Raw genomic sequence first — 19084 nt, 5'->3', positions numbered from 1 at the left:
TCAGCGTAATCGACCACATGCAGTAGCCATCGCAATAGGAGTTTCGAAACAAGGCCTCCAGGGTGGTGCAACGTGTTGAAACAAACTCCAGCGCTAGAGGACCACATAAAAAGAAAACTGCCTTGCATTGTACACGTAGTAAAACAACGGGTAGAATTTTGGTGTTTACGTAGCGAAAAACCTGTCGCAAAACTAGAGACAATCACGTGACGGCCTGTAAGTCGGCATTGATTCAACTCAGGCCCACTTATGAAACTGCAGATGAACATTGTGTGGCCAAGCACGTTTGCTATCTTTTTCTACACAATTTCTTGCAACAATGAGGACGATATGCGCTGGGAGAGACCACAGGCGAGCTTTGTGATGACTAGTTACTGTGACGTACACGACAACCACGATGAATAGGGTGGAGTCGTAATAATTTCGCGCAATGGGGAATCTAAGTATCGAAGGATTTGCAGAACCTATGCGAAACTATGACATCTCAAAGGTATAGTCTGAAGTCGGGAATAGGCCAAATACATTTAGAGAGCACGGATAAATCGAATTCATCGGAAGAAGTGTACTATACGGAATAACGCATGACAGTACTGAATGCTGTAGGTCTTGTTCTCGCTGTTTGTCCTACACGGCTACGTAAAAGGTCACTTTTTATTATTTTCTTGTTGCTGTAGATTGCATGCTCGCACACGCTCTTAGTCAGCGAAAGATAAAGTTGTCACAGGTTTGTAACCAAACGAACAAAAAAAAAAAAAAAGAAGACGCGTATGACACATCGACACACTGCAACACTTGTTTACCGCTGTGTGTGTGCCTCCACATAGTCAATCATATAATCAATACAGAAAAAAAACTTCGACTATTATTTATAACAATAGTCCAAGAATTACTGAGCTTCTCCTCGACCTATTCACTGCTTTCGTATCAGACAAATGCGCACCTTATTATGAACTCGCGACACATAGCTGCTGACTACCCCCGGCGAAGCATTTTGCCGTATAGGGACCGTTGACTGATTGATTGATTTGTGTGGTTTACCGTCCCAAAACCACCATATGATTATGAGAGACGCCGTAGTGGAGGGCTCCGGAAATTTTGACCGCCTGGGGTTCTTTAACGTGCACCCAAATATGAGAACACGGGCTACAGCATTTTCGCCTTTATCGAAAATGCAGCCGCCGCAGCCGGGATTCGAACCCGCGACCTGCGGGTCAGCAGCCGAGTACCTTAGCCACTAGACCACCACGGCGGGGGGGACCGTTGACTGACGACGGGCCACAAGCGGGAACTAGGGTTCTAATAAATTTTATATCGATTTGAACAGTACAACATTTCTGAAATTTCGCAACTTTCATTATTTAGGAATCGGAAGAGTGTTTTGTGTACAGTTTATACGCTTTCCGAAGCCGCTAGCTGTTCCAACGCCAAAATTGTGGCTGCGCTCGCCTCGCAAAAAGGAGCGAACATATTTTGAAGTCGAGCAGCTGTTTACTTTTTGGAGGACGTGAAGGCCTCCGCTAAGGAGAAACATTTTTTCAACATCAGCAGTTTCAAAAAACACCTTAATTTAGCAGAACAGCCCTTGTATACGCGTCAGCGCACGGAAAGACGTCTTCACGTCGACACAATGTATTTAGCAAGCTGCCAATCGTAAAAGACTGCGCTTTTGAAAATTTTGTTAGAAATTGTTTACGGTCGAAGCGTACGTTCAGAGAACGTCGAGACAGAAAATAAACACAATGACCTAGTCACGCTACGTAATACTATCGCCTAAAAAAAAGCACGTTTTTCGTAGGCATAATGGCAAACTTTAAGCGAGTGCCGTTATATTTATGAGCCCCAGCCGTCATCTGGTATTCGTGGTTGGGTAAAACGCTGATACTCATGTAAATCTTTGCGATAAGTAGACTCCAAATACAGCGTAAGAGCTGTAAACTCGAACCACTTGCGACTGTCGCACGTCGAGCTGAGAGAAGTGAAAAAATGAGACAATTCCAGTCACACATGTGTCAAGAAGAAAAAAAAAAGACCACTTTTATTAATAATACTCCGTATGTACAAAACACCTCATCGGTACAAAAGAAAAGTGTTCCACTGATGCCGTACCTATAACGACAACATCCCGGGAGATCGGATTAATTTAGGTGAATTCACAGCGTTATTGCTTCTATAAGAAAAAAGTGGTGTGTTAAAGAAAATTAAAATAAGGGAAGGAAGAGCTCGTATCACAAGTGTCTCAGTTACGAAAAGTAAATTTGTTCAGCGGCGCGATGGTGCGCCGTCGTAAATGTGAAAGAAGGCAAACGGAGGTGACTTTGGGCTGATACGAAGGACACAGATCACGGTGAACGCGCGCACAGGAGGAAGAGCTGGGTCCCCGCGTTCACTTGTTGTACTTCTCTATGAGCTTGGAGGCGTACTGGACGTAACCTTCCTTGGCAGCGTCTTGGCTGGTGCCTGCACACAGGAAAACGAGAGGGCACACGCGGGGTCAATTGGGAACTACACAGCCTTCGGAGAGAGATGTAGGCAAAGAAGCGATGCGTACTTTGCCGAAATATTATTTCGAGTGATTACGCAAGCACGAAAAAAAGAAACACTGCGATGAAATTTCGTTCTCTAGCGATGAAAACGATACTCCGTATACTCCGTATTAGTTTCAAACTCGGTAAGAAGACCAAAGTAAAAGAAATTTCTGACTTTCAGTGCTTTAAATAATGTTGAGAGATTTCCAAAGACCAATGGCATAGCTATCGAGCACATAACTGAAAAAAAAGTACAAAAGAAGTATGAAAGGAAGCATTAATTGCCAAACTCGCCATTGAGCAAGTACCTGCGAGTTGTTCACCTTCAGTTTCATTTGTTTGCGCACCAGCCTCAGGACTTCTGCTCATTGTTGGAGCATGCACACACTGGGCGACGGAGACAGTTTTCAGTGATACTGAGTAATTTGCAGTCACGTGCTTTCCTTAGGACGTTATGTCCGCGAACGCAGGTAGCTAAGAGATTCTAAAGTTCATTTTTTTAGACTTTAATTTCACTTTATTGCTAGTATGGAGCATGATTCGGTAATCGAAGTAGATGCACAGGTAGGCGCATTACCGAGAAGGCACATTACAGTACACCAAGCTTACAGTGCACGAAACTTGAGCAACAGCCAGTTATTCCACATATCGAATACCTTAGTTCAGTGTTCCACTGGCTAAGATAAGGAGGCGAGAATCGACCTCATCTTAAGAATACACTATTTATATTTTGGCAACGTTTTGCGTGACATCAAAATTTAGGACGCACACTGCCACTGAATATACGACGCGGACGATAAGTCCGTGCATTGCGCACTACCCGTCTCGTGGAAGGGTAATTTAAGCAAAAAAATTTCGAATACGTATTTTAATCGTCATTTGCGCAGCGTATCTGAGAGGATGCAGCTCGGCAAAACTAAATGCAGTCCAATATATTGCAGGGGTTTCACGCTGCAGCCCATTAGCGCGCCCAGATCTGACCATCTAGTATGACAGCTAAGAACAAAAGCGATTTAAAAACGAAAAACAATAGAATAAGTGCAAAACCTCTCCGATCAGTTCTATTTTTACTGATGTCTCTGTCTACTCACAGTGAGAACGACATTTACAGGAAACGTAATTAGGCCGCAGTGACTAACAATTCGCGGGCATTTGACAGTGTAATAATGACAAAGCAATATTTAAATGGCGCGCAGCTGGAGTAACGTCAATTATAGGGGAACCGCAAGCCTTTCCGTGAGAGCTAAGGCGAAGTAGTGTACAATACGAATGCATTAGATCAGCCCCTTTCTTTCTCTTTTGCTATTATGTTAATTGCAACGTTCTGCTTCTGACATTTGAGCGGATGACTGCAAAGAGCGGAGAGATTGCCGACGCACATATCTGACACGCTCTTCAGAATCAAGCAAGAAGAGAAATTCGTCACGTAAGAGAGGGGGGGAGGGGGTCAGTCTTGATTATCGGAGTCCCGCCGTAATGAACTTACCATACAGATGAGAAACATATATGAAGCTTCACCTTATCTCTCCACATTCTACGTTCAAAAGGGGTAGCTCCGTAATCACGACAGCGTTTTTATTGGCCACCATCACACTTACTGCGATGACGTATGTGTATCCTAATATAAAATGTTATCTAGCGGCCCCAGGAAGCGAAATTTTAGACCACTCAGAGCATGAAAGGTTGGCGGATTTTTGAGATAAAAACAAACGAAAAAAGGTTTACAATTCTGCACTACAACAATCAAATCGATTTAATGATTCTGTAACTTTATGATTAATCTTTGAATAGGAACCACATTGCCGTCCCGACGAACAAAGCGGAAACTTCGTTCTGACTATATTTCATATTTTAACTTTTTTCAATTAGGCGTAACAAATGGAAATATTGCTCCGTATACATTCGGTACTGAATTCGCAACGTTCGCTTCAATGCGATGAAGGAATTCCATTTGAGTCGGTTCATTGGTTGTGAAAACAGCAAAAAAAAAAAAAACCATTTTGCACACGTTCTTTAGGACAAGAGAATCGGAACCACATTCTTGCGCGAGAGTACCACAGTGCGCCGAGTCTGGCTTCGTTCGTGACTTGGCACACGGACGCATCCACACGAATCGCACATAGAATGCACAAACACTGTAGGCTTTATTTTCTCCCCCCTCCCCGTCCTCCATCTCGACTCGTAGCTGTTCTTCGAGCAGCCTCGTTCATTTTACGAATCGGCGGAGAACGACGCGTGATATCCTGTACCGTATCTCAATTTTGTAACAAAGGGCCAAGGTGTGCCCCGTCGCAGCACGTCGTCCGCATGTTTTGTACTCTACAGATGATTTACGTGCTTACGTCGCGTGCAAGAAATGAACTGGCAAGACACGTTAAGACCCGCAAAACTGGTGAAAAACGCCTGCACCGCACACGCGCTCGCTATACAGCGCATTGAGTACTATCACTGTGTCACACGAGTGTTTTCACACAAAGAGAGTTAAATATACTCCGAAAAAGGTGTAAAGTGGGGGGAGAAACACGTAAACCCCCAAAAAAGACTTCTCGGTGTTTCGTTAGTTCGCAGAGCGTGGGAGCTGTGACATCACGCTAAACGCGCCTGCACCCGCTCGTGGCAGAGTACCAATACTTCGTCAGGTGGTGCACTTACACGTTTCTTCAAAAGAAATAGAAATACACTGAAAATGGAGTTGAATATTTGGGACAGGCGAATACTATCTCAAAGTTTCCATCACTCGCTTAGTTATTGGTGCCTGAAGTATCGCAACAAAACGCCTGCAAAGACTTCTCCATAAGACGGTTCGTTTAAGTCGTCACTCAGTCAACTTCGACATATGCAGGAGAAAATAAGGTACGCCGTCAGCACGTACGTATACAGACTGCATGTACACGTGTGATCGGACGACACCGTTCGGTGCTGAGAGGGGAAAAAAAAAAAGACCCAAGCGGGAAGAAAAAGTAGCGCCCAATAAACCGAAGACCACGCTGTATAATAGAAAAGCGGCGGCGTTATGACGTGGAATTGCCGACGAGGAAACACACGGCGTGCGGCGAATCCGGCCTTTTTAGTAGTTTTTTTTTTTGCGCAGCTAAAAAGGCAGCACGATAACTCCATTATACGCGCGAGACCGGTTATATTGGGAATCGCATGGCTGGTTCTCGTCTCTAACAAAATGTACGTCATCGCGCCCGAGGGCGAACTTTTTTTTTTTTTTTTTTGAGCGCGAGGGATTTTAAAGCGGGCGGGAAAAGTATATAATACGAGACTAAGGAGGATCACGATGTGCGTATTGTACTGGAATGAGTTCGCGTAGCACGAAATGGCCAAAGGCGCCGTGTATATACAGTTTTATTGCTTCCTTAGTTTCGGGCCAGTAAAAATGACGCAGAGAAACGCAGTCCTGCTTAGCTTTTATATTCTCTCAATTTTCCAACCACGTAACACCCTAGCGGAATATCGCCATCAAAAATAACCTCTTTATCAGTTGATTTTTTTTACTTTCTCCATTTTCTTTTTTCGCTTATACATGTGACCTAATTAAGAACACAGTTCAAAAGTCAGCACTTCTTGCGCTGCTTTTACATAATTAAATATCACTTTAAGCAACAGACGACGGAACATTATAAATGTAATGAAACATCAGAATTGTGGAATCAATCGGCTAGCACAATGAAGTGATTAGATAAAGATGTAGACAGACAGATAGACAGACAGAATGCAACGTCCAATACGAAAGCTAAACGTCAAATATTCTATTTGACGTACTGCAGTCTCAGGTCACACTTTCGTACTCTGCACAGTTTTTTTTTTTTTACGGCGAGAGCGTTCCAATATGTCGGAGTCTTACGATAAAAAAAAAGGAGGGGGGAATAGGAGGGCTTTAAGGGGGATATATAAGAATACGCCATATTATGACAATAAACCTGGACGCACTTGAATGACGCGCATGTGCGAGTATGGGAGACAAGAAAAAAAAAAAAAAACACCAGACACACTAATCCATGAGATGCAAAATTGCGCCACAAAGCGAGCGCTTTGGGAACATATATGAATACCCGCCAAAGCGGAATGTATTTCTTGCTGTTTTTTCTTCCACCTATTACCGAAAGAGGCTCCGCATGAACAAGCTGGTCACGCACGAGCTGGTCTATAAGAGGAAGTTGGTTTAGCGGGAAAAATCTAGTGGGACTTCCTTTTTGTTTGTTTTCCTACAACTGTTGCTAGTTAGTCTGCCGAGCGCGGGCACGGAAAATCCAGAACCGTTCTAGGACACGCCATTCCACGAAGATAACGTAACGCGAATACGTGCTTCAAGTTTCTATTGTGAACGCGCCGAGTCTGCCGACGTCACTGTCGGCTGCCGCCGCCCCGGTGACATTTGTATTCAGCATCGCTTATATCAGTATACGAAAATTCTAATTAAGTCTTGGAACAGTTACCTCATTATGAAACGGCTGCAGCGCTTCTTTTACACTGAAGAAGTGAGACTAAGGGCGCGAGTGTTTGCCCATGCATTCATTAGCATATAGTTCCGTTCTTGTGCGCTAGTTTGCGACAGAAACTGTTACCACATACCATGACTCTGACTCACACAATATGCTGGGGGGTAATTCTAGACACCTAAAGCACAGCAGGAAGAAAAAAAATCACAGAAAAAGAGCTCTTGACGCTCTTTCTCTGATTTTTTTTCCTGCGGTGCTTTAGGCGTCTAGAATTACCCCTCAGTATGACGAACCAAGTAGCCCAACAACAAGTACTTCTAACTGACACAATGTGGTCAACCTCTCCTCACGTAAATAAAAGAAAACCGATACTGCCAGCTGTAGACAATTTGAACAGTAAAGTACCACAATATATATATATATATATATATATATATATATATATATATATATATATATATATATATATATATATATATATATATATATATATATATATTGAGTTGAGCTAAACTGGATTTTAGAAAGCTACAGGCTGAACCGGTTAAAAAGCTTTGATTCAGCCACTGTAATCTGGATTCCTTAACGATATGGTGCCCCTCTATTGCACCGTTAACTATTTTGACGCCAAGGCGAAAATTCTGTAGGCCCGTGTGCTCAGATTTGGGTGCACGTTGAAAAAGCCCAGGTGGTCGAAATTTCCGGAGCCCTCCACTACGGCGTCTCTCATAATCATGATGGTGGTTTTGGGACGTTGAACCTCGCATATCAATATTTTGACGCCGAGTCAACAACATAATTATGCAACGTCTAGAGCAGCCGCGAGCATAAAAAGCGTTGAGAAGGAAGAAAAACGATTGCTTTAAGTTCAGTTACTTTCCACGTGCTATTGAAGATTGGAATATGCTGCCAGAGTCTATAATTGGTTGTTCCTCGCTTACATCATTTGAACAGAATCTAAAACATTTATTTTCCGAATAACAGTGACATATGTTTTTTTTTTTTGGCGTGTGTGTGTACTTTTTGTTGGTTGCATGATTCTGCAGTAGTTGTCTTTCAAATCTTCAGTGCGGTGCAAAAGTGCCGCCTCAAATGCGTCATGTGCTGTTCTGCGCGTATGTATTGCATCGCATGTGTGTTCCAGTTATGTATGTTATGTATAACTTCGAGTTGCTGGTCACAATAATACCGAGAAATTATCTCGAGACCTGTACGGTACTTCTTTTTTGCAAATAATTGTTTGTACTTCCACCCTGTAACGGCCCACTTCTGGGCTAACAGTATAAATAAATGAAATGAAATGAAACACTGCGGTAAAGGCCCAGACGGCGCAGTTCTATCAACATTCGAATGAGGTATTGCGGAATCATTCGCGCGAACCTCGACAAGCGCACGACGCTTTTTTAAGCTCACACGTGCGCCAAAAATGCAAACGATACCAAGAAACTGCAAGTAACTTATAGCCCGGCCACAGCACACGTCCTCCAAACATCGGACATATCAATTTGCAACGACTTTCCGCCAAGCAAATTTTACGCGCCTCGTTGATGTCTGAGGAACTTCCCGCTGGGCGTTACTCAAGAAATGACCGATGAGGAAAGCAACACGACCAGCCAAAAAAAAAAAAATCTATGTCCTCGAGTGGTCCGAACTCGATGCGCTCAGTTACGAACGCCATCGAATGGGCAATCAATATTGAATCGTTGAATTATTTTAACCCCGATAACTAAACCAAAACACGAGAAGAGCGGCGAGACAACCCCGTTTCTGTGAGGAAGTAAGGCCGTGTCCAAGGCGAAAGCGTGACAGAGCACAAGAGCGACCTCGCGTGAAGTTTAGGCATTCGCGTCCAGTATACAGCTGGTCTACAGCCATCCCAGCGAACCTCTGAAACGGTTCGCTGAGGAGCAAGACCAGAAGGGGGAAAAAAAAAGAAGGGGGGGGGGGGGGGCGTTCAGGTTACGGTCATCCACAAAGAGGTATTTCGGGCGGCTGCTTCAAAGCTGCCAAACGGAAGGGAGTCGCTATTGCACGGACCGCTGAAGGCGCCTACTCATGGCAGAAGGCGTAAGGGGGTCAATGGCCCAGCTATTTGGGTCGGAGGAAAGAAACAAGCAACGTCGCCGCCGACGAGTACGGCCGGCGCTGCTTGCCCCCGTGGCCTCCGTATAGGAACGCGGAGTGGAGGAAAAACGGAACAAGAGATGCGCGCCCATTGTACGGCCGACAGAAGAAGACAACCAAACAACTGAATCGCCCGTTCTGCACGGAGCCGGCTGCTCAGACGAGAATCGGGCCCTCAAAGCGTAAAACGCGCGAAAGCAATCGAGATTCCGCAAAACCATGAAGCCCTATACGCGTGGGCGCGAAAAAAGAGCAGCCCCCACCTCCGCCTAGTGACCTAAAGAGCAGGGGAAGCGCAAAATTCGCCCCATGCAATGACTTAGTAAGGGGAGGATGTGCTGCGATACCCACCCTCCTCCCTACTTGATAGTGAAGCCTGCGAAAACATATGCATGCAACAAGTGTTCAGAGCTTAAGTTGAATCGATTCGCACTGAGGCTTGATCGCGGCGGATGCTTGACCCGTCATTATTGTCCCTAATGAATATTTCGCGTGGCTCGTTTTCTTGACTACGACAAATAGCTTCGTCAAAACGCTACGGGCTCCATACTTCTCTATAATGAGCCCGTTGGATCATTTTTAATGAGCTTGCCATTTGAGGAAACGTATTTTGCCCAAAATTCAGCATACAATATTAATTATATTCAGTACGACGCTACTGAAACAAAAACACAAAAAAAAAAAACTTCGTGCGAGAGCGGACACACGAAGAGTCATACATAGCGTTCGAATAAAATATTTTTATCTTTTTTTCCCGTATTTTAGTTCTCACATTTAGCATGCTGCTCTGTATTGCAGCAATAGTCAAATAACGGCTTACGACAGTATACGCTAATATTAAACTAGAATCGAGTAAGATTGCAATTACGTATATAATTAGCGTGCGTACGGAGAACATGCGGCAATTGGTACTGTCATTGCATTGAAAGCAAATGTGGTCAGCATGAAAAATATAAGCAATGTATTTTTAGTTTAAAACACACACGCACACACACGCAATTCTTCGTGTAACGCAGTGGAAAGAATTGAATAGATTGCCTGTGTCATATCGTTACTTTTTTATGCTGTCATTTCCGACAGTTCGGACGTAAAGCAAACGGTGGTGTTTTGAAGGCTGATCAATTACCCTACTTTACTAGAACGCAAACGTCGCATTAAATTAATCCAACAAAAGTCTTGTATTTGAATAGAAAAGCGTATGCATTGTATGTCGTGGACAAGTGCTAAGTTTCGGCATGACAGACATCAGTAACGATCGGAATATGCTCGTTATCTCTCAATGCACGAGTCCACAACTCTGGACAGTCGATGGCCTGTATGCATCAGTCAGTTTTGTGGTACAGACAAGGAGGAAGACCACATTTTTTTTCTTTACCAAGTTTGCCTTCGATAAACAACACTTCGCCGAAATTAAATTCTGGCTGCCTGCCAACAATGAATAAAATTAAGAAAATGCTACGCTACAAAAATAAAACGCTGGAGAGGATGCAAATAAACAATCCGGTGTACTACTTAGAAGAGGCCAATTAGCGCGGCGGAAGGTAAAACCGCCAAACGGAAATGGCACCTGTACACTACGAAAAGACGCGTCACCATGGGAAACCACATCGATTAAGAAATACAAGGCTCTAACGAGACACCGCCTCCTGTTGGGAAAGGCCAGTATCCTTATTGTGCTGCCCTTGGCTATACATAGACTGAGGGACATTTTTTTTTTCTCCGAGCGTTGTTTGGCATTGGCCAGCCGCCTCCGGTAATAACATGTCTAACAGCACGATTTTGCTGGGTAGGCTCTTACCAAAAATTGCATAGCACGAGACCTTTCTTTCTTTATTGTTATTATTATTATTATACTATTTTTACATTACCGAGCGAGTGTTTACTGCAAGCGAGCCGAATGCCGACTCCCGTCGCCATGAGTATATTCGTGGCCAGGGTCACGGCTTCCAATTCGATGACTCAGCAGCGGACGATAACGCCATCCGACTAGCGAAGAGAGGCATGCGTTATGAAGGCTACAGAAATCATCTGTTCCCGCCAAGCCCCAGCCAAAAAGGCGGTGGCCGCCTGTGCAACCATTGCATATTATTCCGGTGTTGCAGAAACTTCTTATGCGATAGATGCGCTCGTAAGGAAAGATTTTCCACCAATCGCGATGCTCCACATATTATTAGTGAATGGTACGAACAAAGACCGCCGAATCGTGCCTTCTGGTTTACATGTGGTTACATACTATAGGGGCCGAATGAGCGCTATACAACGAGAAAACACTCCCGAACTTGATAACTTTCCTATACGTATGTATATACTTTCACGTCCACGCCGGCCGATGTGACGAGTGAACATACTGCTATATCGACGGCTTAGAGTAAAAGCTACGACCGATTTTGATAGTACAAAAATATAGAGAGTTGGGCGAGCTGGCATGAATACATTTTGGAGAAGACTTCAGCGCGCACACAATAGAGGAGGACTTAAAGGGACAATAAAGAGAAAAAAAAGACTTTTTGCGTATTAGTGAAATACATTTCACAATACCAAAAAGGCCACTTTTACCGCGAGACGGCGCTCGGGAAGCGAGAAAACGCGCGAAAAGAAAATCTAGGCGAGGAGACGCCACCTTGAGGCTCCCGCGCTAAACTCCATGACGTCATAGATTTTGAAAGCGTCTATTGGGTCCTACGTAGCTTTTGATCGATAAAGAAATGAAGTATACGTCGGCATCTGTGGGTGCCACAGACCTAGCACACCAAGTTTCAGGAACTGTCATCGAGCCAATGTCACGAAAGAAAGGAAAAGGACATTTCGAAATCTTCGACGTGACGCGCGGAGATTTCGGCGCGAAATTTGAAAAATGAACCTTGATTTTCTCCGCTAATTATGAACTTGTGATATTGAAACATATGTCATTAGAGTTCCCAGAGCGCAGTTTGTCAATCCAAACTAAGTAATTGTTTCTCTTTAGTGTCCCTTTCAGGGATGGTGCCACCATTTTTGAGGCCTGCGCGTTCTTTGCCGCAAGCGTTTCTTATAGCTCGAGGAAGCATGATACACGCACCAATATTCATTTATTCTAGCTAAATAAAGTATTATCGCTCTCTTTTCTTACGTGGACCATTATGGGTTTCAGTCTCTGGGCGCAGAATTGCGCTGTGTAGCTTGCTCACGTGGGCACACAAAGCTGTGACGCACGTCGCACAGATTATCGTCTGCTCTCGTTGGCTTTCTCGCACAGACGTGCCCCACAAGCACCTGCAAAACAAACGCGTAGCAGTTGCGATGCTTTGCCGGTACGTATACGTGGTGGAGGGCCCCGGAGGTCACTCACCTCACTACAACAGGCGTGCGCACTGGAGGAGGGTAAGGGAGCAGCCACTCCCGTACTAACCTACGAGGGGGTTGTGCAAACACAGCCCGCACATTGACATAATAGGGAAAGAGCGCTATACTTAAGGGGAGGGGGTGCAGAGTGAGACCCATACATTGATATATAATAGGAAAAGGCTGCGCTGTGAATGAACCTTTTTTTCCCCATGAAGGGGAAACATGCGCACGCCTGCGCTCAAAACTGAACTGGTGTGACGTTCCTAGAGAGCTACGACAGTTCTGGACGTGCTTGCGATGAGCTTCGGTCAGGGGAATAAGCATTTAGGTACACTTTAGAGGTGAATTAAAAAAATATATATATTCTAAACGTTCGCTGTGTCCAACCGATCGTGTGGAGTGGCCTAGCACACAGAGGAAACCCACAAGAGGCTTGTTTTAGCCTCGAAATTCGATGACACCACCCCTTTCAGGAAAGAAGACAAACGGGCGCCACAGGGCCGGAGAGTTGCAGCTATGCTTTATGCTCAATTCTATAACAGTCTCATCATCCACCGCTCACGGCCGGCTGATGTCGTTAAGAGCGATTGCGGATAGCCGCTTTGACCCCTGTAGCCCAGCACGGAAAGGCATTATAGTACCGGAAAAGCCGCCTCACAAGCTCTCTACGGGGAAAACCAGGAGCGCACTACAGGAAAATTGACGTTTAGAGCGTACACGTAAGGTTTACTTCCGTGTTTAGAGCGAGACGAATCACGCCGAATTGAACTGCGAACCTTTCCGCCCAGTTCCCTCACTTCTTTTTATTTATAGCGTCGTTATGACCCTGACAAACGTGTCCTCTAAGGAAGAACCAACACGATTACGAAATATTTCATTTAAGTGTTAAGTCAATCGAGCAATCCCCACGCATTTCATCCAACGTGATTAAAAAAAAAAAAGGCAACCTTTGTGCTACTGTGCAGATAGAAACTAGCGAAACTCGTAGAGAAAATTTTGCTACAGCAAATTTTTATATTACCAGTATTGACTATACATAAAGTAAGCGAATAAAGATGCCCACAAAAAAATCTTTGCACACGTTTCTTTTGCACACGACGCATATTATCTCGACAACGACGGCTAACGGCGGTTTCGCAATGAAACTTTTTTGTACATAGTAAACACCGTTGCTTAGAAATTACAAAAAACAAAAGACGTGATATTCGTTTTTGGTGTTGGCGATATTGTCTTTGAGGCAAAAATTGTTCCCGTCTTTCTGCCATGTCGGCGAAAGCATACGTCTTTACGTTTACGAAACCTTCGAAACCCTTCGATGAAAGGATATAGAACCAAGAGAAAAACTAAAAAATAAATAAAATAAAAACCATATCTAGATGAAACAACGAAGTACACATATACAGTGGAGAACAGCGACGTATAGTTATGCGAAACCACTGACCTTTCTTCTTGTTCCAGAAGGTCCACTTGGCACGGCCCTTGGGGTCAAACATGCCGGGCTGGCCTAGAAATGAACAGAAAATATGTGATGAACAAGATGGTGCCTACAGAATGATTACGCGTGACGTAAGACTAGCCACTGTAAAGGCACGAGGCAATATAAAACCACCAAGAGCAAGAGAAATGGAATATGTGCTCGCTACCTTCGTAATTACTTTTTCCGTGGTGGGAGACGTCTTAAACGACTTAGACGTCATAATTAGAGTATAATCAACTGGGTTAATTCATTTACCTAATTAGTGCAGAGAAGCGGTCGGGCCCAATAAAAAAATCGCCCTCCTTCATGCGAAAAGGTCATTGCCGCTTTGAGATTATGAGAAATCGGCATCTGATAATTACTGCGGAGCAGTTACGTCCAACCACATTCACCATAGACACACAAGCTCCGATGCGCGCAACTAGCAAACGACCACTGTTACATCACTGTTCACGACAGCGATTGCCGTGATGTCAGTTCGTCTGCGTTAACGTGCACCAGACGTGCTCTATTCACAAAACGAAACCCGCGCAATCACGAAGCAAAGTCCCTCGATGGTTGATACAACGACGCTGTAATTAATTTCCCGAGTTTCGGTTTTGCAGATGAATATGTCAGATTTCATTGCTCGCTAATGATTGCCAGCGGCTGCTGCTGCTGCGAAATCTGAAAGCGGCCGCGGGCTCTTCGCAGGAAGTGCTGCAATTTTCTCCTTTGACCCGACCACCTGTCTCTTCTAAATATAAGTTAATTACGTTTTCAATTTCCTGTCTAGATTGATGTCTCTACTTAGCTTGAAATGACTGCCGCCACAAAAGCAGTAAGTGTGAAGGCAGCGTGAAAAATACCCGATTTTCCTTACTTCTGACGATTTTCAGACACTTTTTTTTTTCAAACACTCGGTATAACTCTTCTAACTACGCAAACCATCTGAAAAGCGATACGTAGCAAAGAACAGTAGCGTGTTAACTCAGAGGGAGAGGGAGAGAGCTGTTATATTGCAGTACGCGGATTTTCAAGATCACGGTGTTGCAACATGAGCACCACTATACATGAGCTTCACTCCAGCAGCAGTCGGCATTTCCTATCAGTGACCGGGCGTTTGCCAGGTGTATCGAGTACTTCCCAAGTCGCCACGCTAAGCAAACATGCGGAAGGTGCTGCGGTCGTTATCTCACTTAAAAACATGCCACCGCGGTGGCTTAGTAGGTATACGCGGTGCTGCCGCTGCTGACCCAAAATGTGCGGGTTCGATTCCAGGCCGTGGCTGTAGCACTTCGACGCAGTCGAAGTGCTTCCTGGCGCTGCCGTCAGCTGGGGAAACCTTCGGCGCGATGCACTTACAGCCTCGCCCTCTGTTTTAGTTCACTCGAAGTGATCACAGTCATATTCAGAAGGCTCGCAAGGAGATTATCGTCGATTCGGTGAATATATGGCGCTTTATATATTCACTTACAGGCTATATCTGCGCCGGACACCCCTCCCCCATACACCAGGGTTATTGCAACTTGACTGAAGAGCTGCGTTCAATGCTGGCGACTTTGCCAGTGAAGGGGGCACGACCAGAAAAATAACATATATCACCCTATACCCTCTCGCACACACGTACCTCACTCCGCCCCCATATTTCCTTTAACATCAAACACGACAATCACTATCCCCGTTTACCGGGTCGACATCCACCGAAGCACAAATGCTATGGTAGTTTAACATTTTACGAGAAAAAAAAAAAACAGCATTAAATGATTCCGCGGCTTTACATAACGTGTTGTGCGAAATAGCCAGTCGGCTCACTTCGCACAAAAAGAAAAAAAAAAAACATTTCTCCCTTTTTATTTGCCTTCCACCTCAGCCCTGGCGTTCAAATGCGCGCTCGAATCATGCACACAATGCAGCTTCTTGCCGAAAAGGGAGGCAAATAATTGCCGAATACCACACGCTCAAAAGGAATGCGTGTGTCTAAAGGCCCAGCGTGCCTCAGCGAAATGCGAGAAAGAGAGAAAAGAAAGTGCAGCAGAGGAGCGGATCACCTGCTGCGTTAACATGCCTAGCGCAATCGCCGGAACAGGTGTGTAACTATACCAATGTTATAAATATCGCGCAGCCAAGACTCGTGCTGCTATTCATTGGTACGACAGCTAGCAATGGTTATGGTTAAGTCGTAAACTATATTTGCCTCGCCGCTAAAGCAACCTGCAACGAGCCATGTCACGTGGCAGAGGGTTCCTCTTGCTGTCGTGTGATCTATAGACCGTAACCACTAGACCACCGCAGCGGGTAGAAAGAAGAAAAGTGTATATTATTATTGCTGTGTTGGTCTCAGTATACGAAAACAATGTCTTCTTTCAGCCCGCTACGGTGGTCTGCTGACCCTAAAGTCGCGGGATCGAACCTCGGCAGCGGTGGTTACATTTCGAAGGAAGCGAAATGTTACAGGTCTGTGCACGTATCAGGTGCACCTTGGAACAACCACCAGGAGGTCGAAATTTACGGAGCACCGCAATTCGGCGGCCCTGAATCGTATCTTCAAGCTTGGACGTAAACCCCCGACAATTATTACCGTCTTCTTTCTCTTTTTTGTTGTTTCTCGGCGATTGTCATAAATGATCAGAGTATGCAAATGACGCTGCCACTGGGGGAAGAAATACAGCCTACATAAGAAGCGATGGCTTCCATTCTCTTATATACAAGCATATCCTATAAGTGATCGGGACGACGGGAATGGAAGTTATTTCAGAACACTGCACGACGCCCGTTTATGACAAGACACGAACAAAAACGAAGTTTGACGGCGATAGCAGCTTTCGGGGGGAGGAGGAGGGGGGGGGGGTAGAGCACGCGGAACTGCACTCAGAACTCAGATACATTATCGTCTTAAAAGTCGGAGCAAGGTCGGTTGCGTCGTTCGAAGGAAGAAAAAAAAAACGTATCAACGGAAAAGCTTCTTAGCGTGTCCGATCAGCAAGCAAGTAAGAAAAAGTAAGAGAGATATGAAGAACAGATAGAGAAAGAAGAGAGTGGCTCACTGATGTTGCAGTCGCCGATGCTCCCCTGCTTGTAGAGGGCGTACAGCTCGAGGAGCTCCTCGTCGGACGGGCGCTCCTTGAGGTTCTTGACGTCTTCGGCGGCCTTGTTGAATCTCTGCGAGGACGAGAAACGAAGATTTGTCACTAAAAGCTTTCGAAAGTTACATTGCCGAGCGGAGGAAGTGTAACAAGAAGCACTTCTCTCTCTCTCCCTCTAATCTCTAAATGTGTGCATATTTACGAGAAGTGCTACCATGGGTACGAACACTATGCATTACCATAATCTGCCCGTATAACGTCCCGATAAAACGTTCGGCTCTGGGACCTCCTGATGTACACTAAACACATGTAATATTCCTGCGATTGTAGCTATAAAATTCTGATTCCAATGAAGAAAAAGTAGGGCGATTTCAAAGGAGGGGGCTCGTTTCTATGTTAGGCCCAATAAAATGAATTAAACAGACAACTGGGCCGGAAAAAGTATAGGGGACACGAATTGTCGTGTTTGACTGCTCTGCTATAACTACGACATAAACTGAAATAACTTTAGTCCGCTTTAATTTTTTTTTTCGATGGCGTAGTTAGTCCGTTGGATTCGGTTGGTTATATAGAGACTGCTCTTAGAATACGCATTCTGGAGACGCAGTGTCCGCATAGTCAACGCATCTTTTTCTTATTTCATTTTAAGTTTCTTCGACTAGTAGACAAGAGGGAGCGATACACATTATGCGTGGAATTGAACGGCCGGGAAGGTTAATAATGTGGCTTGACTTAGACCGCATGTTTCTAGTACGACTGCTGCCTACCACTTTGGTGAACGTTCCACGTGCCGTGTCCCATTGTTTTGTTTGCTCGAAACGAATACAACCAAAAAGGAAATGACACGCGTTTTTTTGAGCGTAAGATGTCTTTTTTAAAGCAAAAACAGAAAATTACTGACTAAAGAATAATTAGATATTATTGAGATGCTAATTACAATTAATTATGAAGCATTGCACAAAAGATATTTCCTTCTTTTCGTTTTTAAAGTACAATGTTGAGTATGCATCTGCCATAATGATAAATAGCCCTAAAGAGGATATTAAAAATAAGAAGAAAATCTACGAAACATTTTGAGTTTTCTCGTGACACTTGTCGTTACGCACGAATGAATGACATATTATGCCGCGGGTAAGTTAAGTGCGCCAGTTTAAACGTCATATATATATTCACTCTACGTACGCAGCGAGAAGTTCCTCGTAACGTTGCACTAATGAGTAACTCCACCGACTAAGAAGAGAAAACGTACAATTTGCCACGAATTTCTTTACCAGAACCACGCTTTCTCGTCCTATTCGAATACGCAGAATGGCCGATTCCAGAACGGCTGCGAGCGCATTATTGACGAAGCATGAAACGAAATGGACATTGAAAACTTCTGCGAAAGAAATGGGAACAGATGGAGTGATCGACAAGTGCGTCCGCGTGTGCTCGCGTCGGCCCAAGTAGGCGGTAAATGCGAGGCCGGCAGTAGGTTCCTCGCGAAGCTGCGTTCGATCGTTCGAAAATCCAGCGCTATCGGTTGAAAAACGCTACGCGCGCCCACACGACTATGCCGTTACCTGACCGACAAATCAAATAATGCTTCGCGAACGCCACAGGCTACCTTAACTAAGGCGCGCTTTTTTCCTTATTCTGATCCATTAGTTTGACCCTCATTCAATTACTACCTTCGTTTGCCGTAAATGTCGCGCATTTTCAATCACGGAACTATCCATCCATTCAGCGACAATAGCAGTTTTCGAAAGGATCATATAACGTGGGCACTAGTGAATTTGCATTAGAGCGTACGAAATGAGCAGCTACAGGCTTTTTGATCGGATTTCAAATTTAGAACAGCGGATTAGACTAGACGGTGTCGGTCCATCAATTCGCCTCTTATACAATTTAAGAACAATCAACGATTTCGTTGTTGTTGTTTTTTTTTCAGAAATGCCGGCTAAGTTCATCTCTTACCTCGTCCAGAGACATGATGCTTCGCTCGTAATCCGAACAGCGAATAAACTTGAGGAAGTAAATTCGGATAAGCGCAAACCGGCCACCACCTTTATAGCAGTAGACAACTAGTGTTTCCTCCGATGGCACTGCCTCACAGAGAACGAGTTTTCACAACGTTGTCAAACA

General features: G+C 44.6%; 1 protein-coding gene across 1 annotated transcript; it reads right to left on the bottom strand.

Moving 5' to 3' along the window:
• Positions 1-2004: 2004 nt before the first annotated feature.
• LOC119184679 (acyl-CoA-binding protein homolog) lies at positions 2005-19039 on the bottom strand. Its single transcript, XM_037433987.2, has 4 exons — positions 18917-19039; positions 16922-17036; positions 13860-13922; positions 2005-2457 (listed from the first exon to the last, which is right to left on the bottom strand). The coding sequence occupies exons 1-4, from the start codon at positions 18929-18931 to the stop codon at positions 2384-2386; spliced, it is 267 nt and encodes an 88-aa protein (XP_037289884.1). The 5' UTR covers positions 18932-19039; the 3' UTR covers positions 2005-2383.
• Between the last annotated feature and the right edge of the window lie 45 nt (positions 19040-19084).

Source organism: Rhipicephalus microplus, chromosome 1, assembly GCF_043290135.1.
Source record: "Rhipicephalus microplus isolate Deutch F79 chromosome 1, USDA_Rmic, whole genome shotgun sequence".
NCBI classification, from domain to species: domain Eukaryota; kingdom Metazoa; phylum Arthropoda; class Arachnida; order Ixodida; family Ixodidae; genus Rhipicephalus; species Rhipicephalus microplus.
The sequence above is the reverse complement of the archived record's forward strand: the minus strand, read 5'-3'. Positions and strand labels throughout refer to the sequence as shown.

What these genes read in the sequence shown, in the direction of transcription:
- LOC119184679 (XM_037433987.2), bottom strand. An exon ending in CATCGGCGACTGCAACATCA is followed by an intron (nt 13,923 to 16,921) that starts GTGAGCCACTCT and finishes GTTCATTTCTAG; the next exon opens with GCCAGCCCGGCATGTTTGAC. An exon ending in CTTCTGGAACAAGAAGAAAG is followed by an intron (nt 2,458 to 13,859) that starts GTCAGTGGTTTC and finishes TCCTGTGTGCAG; the next exon opens with GCACCAGCCAAGACGCTGCC.